The following is a 6,921-nucleotide window of genomic DNA, read 5'->3' as shown; positions in this document are numbered from 1 at the left end:
AGTTGAATTTTCTGTAAGTGCGATCTTTGTGTTAGTAAGCTAAAAGTTTTGTGACTTTTGTATTAAAAAATATAGTTAAGTGACTTTGGTGGAAAAAGTGATAGTTATGTGACTTTTGTGTTAGAAAACATAGTTAAGTGACTTTAGTGAAAAAGATGATAGTTATGTGACTTTTGTGTTAGAAAATATAGTTAAGTGACCATTCATGAAATTTACCCCGCATAATATAATCATATAGAAGCACCAAAAATAATAAGCTTTCCCCGTACCTGTGTTGACTTTCATTTCCATTGGAATGTTATTGCAGAAAGACATTCCTTACTGCAAGTAAACGAAAAAAATTGCAGCACTAACAAATGAAGATCACAAACCGAAAGTCAAATAAATACGAACTTTTTTTATACGATCGAACAAAATTACACTCATAAAAAAAAAGTCAATGTCAAGCAAACATTAAAGTTTTCCACCTAGCTAGGTACCATGCCTGGTGATATATTTCGACTTTGTAAGAACAAAAAAGCAAAAATTAAAATTAAACTTTAGGATCAGAAGCATTTGATCCCGTGGTGTCTGTTGGAGAATCAGCGGAGGCAAGTTTACGGAATTTAACAAAGCAATAGCCCAAACCATGGCCTAAAATAGCAACAATGAAAATACCAATGTTGAAGGACATAACAGCAAGCATAACAAAATAAACAAGAACCATTCGAACACTATAATAAATCCCATCTTGAATCAGTCCACCAGCTATGGGCCTCTTGTTCATCATTATCGGACCCATCGACATAATCTCGACACCAAAGGCCATAAAGAAAACAAAGAACAAAGACAATATATACATGCCTAGGTTGTTGTCTGGCCATCCTTTGAATAAAATTGTCACATCTTTACCCCAGTAGAAATTCATCTTCATTACCATATTCATCACCATAGGCATATCATGTGGCATGTCCATGTTTCCATTGTCGTGTGTGTGAGACATTTTGAGGAGTTAATTAGAATGATGGAGGGAGAGAGGCACAAAGATCAATGAATTGTATTATTTGGAGTTGTGAGTGTGTTTAAATTTATTTGTGATCAGAGTCATTGTTAGCTCAATGTAAAGTGAGGGAAAAAACAAGGATGAAAATGACTACTACTATTTTACTGCTTTAATTTGTTGTCTGTTTATTTGGAATGGGCAAGGGAGAATATATTATTGCTGGTGCCAGCCTAAAGACAACAACGTCCGTTATCTTTCATTGTTGAAATGTTAATTTTGGAAAAGAATCTTGCATAGTTTGAATGAGTTACAGAAAGACAACAGCGACCACTTAAAGTAATTCCTACTAGTAACTTTTTTTGGTCCTATCAAAGAAGAGAAGTCATTAATAACCATGCATGCTATAATTGAAGTACCAAAGGTGCACCTGCCTGAGGCCAAAGGGCAAAGACAACATATTGTTTGAATTTCACAGAGTTGAGGCTTAGGAGAGTTTTCTATATATCTTCAAGCAGGGGAAAATCTAACTAGACCTTTAATAATGGATTCAATCGAACAAAATACTTTCGACAAGCAACATTTTTTTTTTCAACACGCAACATAATATGTGGTAAAAACTCAATAGAAGTTTGATAAACATTATATTTGAATTCAAAGTTTTAATGATATGACGAATTTAGTGCTAACAATCTTAAAGGTCGAAACCATCAAATTAACATTCCAAATTCGTCTGTCTTTCAATTAATACTGCCAAACTAAGGATGTGCCGTTGGATTTAACTTTTATACAATGTAAAGTGTCAATGGTTTTTACACATTCAGCATAATTTAACTTATTGCAACAAATTATTTTTCTTATCATTTGAGATAATTATAATGTCACTTAATATAAGTAGTTGCCTATAATAATTTTTTTAAGTGGCCTGAAATACAGTAAAAAGATCCTATATATTGCACCAACATTCAAACGAGTTGAGAGCGTATATGTACAGTAAGTGTCAGCGCCATTGTGGTAAACAAAAATCTACCATTCCCCTCACAATTTATGTGACATAGCTTGAATTGACACCAATTTAAGAAAAGTGATAACTTTTGAAACTTGTGTGTCATAGCCTTCACGTGACTAAAAAAACTTTTGACTTTGTGACCTTAAACAAGTCATAATATTTGTGTGTTATATATAATAACTTCTCATTAGGGTTAATTATTTCAATATTGAGAAGTGTATCATATATATATATATATATATATATATATATATATATATATATATATATATATATATATATATATTTGGAATGGAACAAATAGAAAAATGTGTTACATAAACTCGAATGAAGGAGTTGCATTTTTTACTTTTCAGTTTCTTTGAAGGGTGTGATAAGGCACAAATACTGGAAAACCTTGGGTTGGGGGATTTTTTAAGGGGCGGGTGTGTGGGGGTGGGGGGGGTGTGGGGGATAGGAGGAAAAAAAATGACATTTGATAAAATAGGAACTGCTGTAACAATTGAACTAAGTATTTAACTTCATTGTGTTTATATTGCCCTAAAATAAAAGCTGGCACAAGGAGATGCACATTCTATTCATAATATAGAACCGACTTTTAATCATATCGTAATTGTTTAATTTCAAGAATTTTTGTTTTCTGGGCATAATTCTGTCTCTACTTTATCGCCTAGTACATCTAGTGTCAACAATGGTACGTGAATGTGTATGGTCCGCAATTTTCGTCCACATATATATTTTTTTTTTATTATAGCAATCTGATAATTGAAACCCGCTAGTCGGATTAATCTGAAATTATGTCGTGTAAGATCATTAAAAGAGAAAAGTTCCCTACTGAATAGTTTTCATTCTGCATATGGCCCATTACATGCACTTTAATCGAAATTAGCAGATTACTAATTGATCTTCCAAGTTATTAGTATATCAGACTTGTTACAGAATATGTGTATGGTTTTGAATGAGGAAATGATCTCTTAAACTCATACCAATAGTTGCACTGAACATAATAAATTAGTATGCTGGAAAACTGCCAGGCTTTCAAGAAAGCACTAATCACATATATAACAGTAGCAACTTCTCAGATAGTGCATGACTCGCTATTCATTGGATGATCATTATGATATTGGTATATCTTACAAACAAAATTTCCCATAGCATGACCAGAAACAGCCACCAAGAAAAACCTGAAATCAGTGGTGATGACAGAGATGATAACCAAGTAAGACATAAACATCCTCAAACCATGAAATCCAGCATCTAGTAAAACACTTTGGTAGCTTCTTTCTTCTAATTTCTTCATGGTAAGAGAGTACAAAGAACAGAACTCGGACATAAAGGCAAGCAAAAAAATCAGGCAGAGAGAAAAGCAATAGTCCATTTGAGCTTCAAAATCCGGACTTCCTGGAAATAGTCTCATCACATATGATTTCCAGTAGCTTGGGCTTTGAAATGTTTCTTTTGAAGAATTTGGATCAATTAGTAGAAAAGAAAGTAGAGAACTTGGACTAACAGAGTAATTGGACATCTGATAATGTTTTTCTTTATATTGGGATCACTACCGTGCTTTGATAATTGAGAAATTTGTTTGTTCAATTATAAATAGATGGGGCAAATTGAAAGTGAGTGGAGTAGTAAGATAAAAGTAATGTAAGAATTTATGTACCATAGTCACATGAATAATTAATTGGCATTCATAATCATCACAAAGACTATATATTATCAAATTCTTATTTGCAATTATGAAGAGTGATTTCTACTTCTAATACATGACCAATCATTCCTTTCTTTAGATATGATAGAGCTTCTTTCAAGCTTTCCGTTTACGATTCCTATAGCATCCAATTAATCTCGGACTGATCAGGCCCAACTATCTTGAGGCTATACTGACATTTTTTTCTTAGGCTCTGTATGTGTTGGTATCATGTTGAATTATCTGATCACGATCACCTCATCATCAAAAAATTAAATTATGAGAAAGAGCATACATAAATTTTAATTCCTTAAGTACGTCTTCTACACTAATGACGACCAAAACAATACTCTTTGCTCAAAAATATAGAAAACAAAAGAAAAGAAGAACAATGAAAGAAATAGAAGTTGTACCATTTATTTAAAAAAGTAGTTACTACTAATATTACACAAGCATATGTCAAGCTCACTTTTCTTTTCTCTCCATATTAAGCAGTACTAAAACTTTTTACTCTCTTTATTTTACTTCTCATTCCACAAGTATATGTGGAGTACCAAACAAGACATACCATCAAATTCAAACATTTAATTAATTAATTGAAACAGTTCTAATATGGTGGTGGTTCTTGGTAGTTTCCTTCTTAGGAACAGTGATAGTGAGGACTCCATTCTCCATGGATGACTTCACATAATCAGCCCTAGAATTCAGAGGTAGTGAAAAAGAAGTGAAGAATTTCCCACTGCTTCGTTCATAATGGTGCCAATTATCTTCTTTCTTCATTCTCTTTTCCCCAGTAATCTTCAGCATTTTGTCATCCTCCACCTACAGGAGAGACGAATGTAGCATATAATTAATTAATGGGTTGAACTGAACTTAGTGTTTTTGACGCAGAGCATAAATCTACACTTTCTTATTCCAAAAAGAATGACACTATTTTTTTATTTGTGTTCCAAAAAGAATGATACTATTTTCTTATTAGTGTGTTAGAAATAGAATGACACATTTCTTAATTTGGTAGTTCAAAATTTTGGAAAAATAGTATCTTAAAATGAGGAAAATTACTTTCTTAGTAAAAGTAGGAAAAACAAGTTTTCACAAGTGACATTCTATACGAACTATCTCTTGTCACCCTCTTAACACACCCTACCCCACCCTCACCCTCACCAAGCCCACACCCCTACGCAACCTCACCCCTATAGCCCCACCCCACCAACCTTACCCCCACCCAACATCCATAGTGGTTGCCTAGATTATATATAAATGTTCTTGAGACAATATAATATTTTCTGCTTACTTACCAATAGGGGCTATATATATATATATGTATAGCCTATTTTATAGTGCACGTGAACCCATGATCTCCCGTCAAACCATGTATGTTACGTATTTTTTTTTAGAATTGATCTAATATTATATGCTAACGCTCATGCTCTAAAAAGGCTAAATGGTGCACTTGGTTGAATGATGAGTTGTCTAGTTGGAGGAATAGGGATCAGTTCCCACTTAATACACTTTAAGAAAAAGTTAAGATCACCACTAATTTTTCAGAAGAAGTTTTTTTCGTCAAAAATATTTTCTTTCTTACCAAACACACCCTTAGTGACATGTTCTTAAAAGTATATGTTTGTTTCTTAAAATTCGTGTACAGTCAAACTATACCATATAAATTGAAACAGAACACGTACATATATTAAAAATCACTAAAATTTTAACTAATTTTTAAATCCAATATTTCAAAAATATAATAGTTTCAATTGTAAGAACCTAAAGGTATCCATTACCTGTACTTTCACGTCTTCTTTCTTGTAGCCATGCAAGTTAGCCCTAAAGACATGTGCCTCTGGTGTTTCTTTATACTCGATTTGCGCCATCGTTGCAGGTGCATGGTGGAAAGATGGCGCTGGGGCTATGAGAGATCGAGGAGATTCGAGATAAAATTCATGGAAAGGATCCCAAACTTCATGAGCAAAAGGGTCGTGCACTTTGTGTGCTTGGTGGGAATAAGAATCATACACTTGGTGTGTATTGTGAGAATAAGGATCATGTACCGGGTGTGAATGGTGAGAATAAGGATCCTTCACTTGGTGTGTATTGTGAGAATAAGGTTCATGTACCGGGTGTGAATGGTGAGAATAAGGATCCTTCACTTGCTGTGCATGGTGAGAATAAGGATCATAAACTTGGTGTGCATGGTTCCTTCGACCACCAAATCCAGGCACGAGGGACATTTTTTTTAACTGTTTATAAGGGAGAAAACTGAATGAGATGATATATGGGGTTGCTTGTTGAAAGTATTATGAATCGGATAAGGTATTTATAGGGTAAAGATTTAGAAGTTTCAAGAAATGGAATATTTTGAGAGGGATGTAAAGTTGAGGAGATGGTGTAACATGGAAGATTAATTTTACGGCTGAAATTAAAGAGAACGGAATTCCTTGAGGATGTGATAGAGACCATGTGGAAAAAATGAGATTCGATCTTTATCAGAATTAGAACAAAAAACGCAGAAAATTACACTAGCTCAGTTCTTGTACTGTGGAAAAATGCCTTTGGTTCCCCATGTCGACAATTGGATAGAAAATAGGATTTTCCTCCAAGCGGAGCTTATATTTTTTTACGAATTAGAGCGACAAAGGGTTGAATCTCAGTGGATTTTGACAGGAAGGACTCTGTCACTTACAATGTCAGTCGTGCATTTAAGTTTTCTGCAAAGAATTCTACCCGTCACTACATGAAAATTGTACTTCAAGGCGGTCACCCTCCGAGCAAAGCTTATAGTATTAGTTTAAATATGAAGACTGGGGAGAAAATATACATGAACACATATATTTTAGAAAGAAGCTGATGATAAATAAAAAGAACTTCAAAAACAGAACAAGATTTCAATATTTCATTTTAAGAAGGTTCACAGTATTGATTTTCTTAGGGGTTCAATGTTTCTATTTTGCTCAATTACCCTACTTGATCCACACATGTATATCAGCCAGCTAGTACAAGAATAATCGTTGTCATTTTATGTCTGTTGAAAATGCAGTTTGGAAATTGGACGTGCCAACTCTAATTCTGTTCACATCTATACTTTATTCGATCCGGTCTTTCATTTGTGCTCACAACTTTAATTATACGATCCCATCCAGATGGAATATCACATAATATGAATTTAGAGAGTGTAAGCATTGTGTCCATAGGCTTGATTTTACAATATCCTATGCCATCGGGTGATCAATTCCATACACATTCAAT

General features: G+C 33.8%; 3 protein-coding genes across 3 annotated transcripts; all 3 read right to left on the bottom strand.

Moving 5' to 3' along the window:
- Positions 1 to 532: 532 nt before the first annotated feature.
- On the bottom strand, positions 533 to 955 carry LOC132057915 (copper transporter 1-like). The gene has a single exon (XM_059450500.1). The coding sequence runs from the start codon at positions 953 to 955 to the stop codon at positions 533 to 535; it is 423 nt and encodes a 140-aa protein (XP_059306483.1).
- Positions 956 to 3,066: 2,111 nt separating this feature from the next.
- LOC132057914 (copper transporter 4-like) lies at positions 3,067 to 3,513 on the bottom strand. The gene has a single exon (XM_059450499.1). The coding sequence runs from the start codon at positions 3,511 to 3,513 to the stop codon at positions 3,067 to 3,069; it is 447 nt and encodes a 148-aa protein (XP_059306482.1).
- A 557-nt stretch (positions 3,514 to 4,070) lies between these two features.
- Positions 4,071 to 5,976, bottom strand: LOC132057050 (18.1 kDa class I heat shock protein-like). Its single transcript, XM_059449490.1, has 2 exons — positions 5,460 to 5,976; positions 4,071 to 4,500 (listed from the first exon to the last, which is right to left on the bottom strand). The coding sequence occupies exons 1-2, from the start codon at positions 5,904 to 5,906 to the stop codon at positions 4,267 to 4,269; spliced, it is 681 nt and encodes a 226-aa protein (XP_059305473.1). The 5' UTR covers positions 5,907 to 5,976; the 3' UTR covers positions 4,071 to 4,266.
- Between the last annotated feature and the right edge of the window lie 945 nt (positions 5,977 to 6,921).

This window comes from Lycium ferocissimum, chromosome 5 (genome assembly GCF_029784015.1).
Source record: "Lycium ferocissimum isolate CSIRO_LF1 chromosome 5, AGI_CSIRO_Lferr_CH_V1, whole genome shotgun sequence".
NCBI lineage: Eukaryota > Viridiplantae > Streptophyta > Magnoliopsida > Solanales > Solanaceae > Lycium > Lycium ferocissimum.
This window is presented reverse-complemented; position numbering and strand designations above follow the sequence as displayed.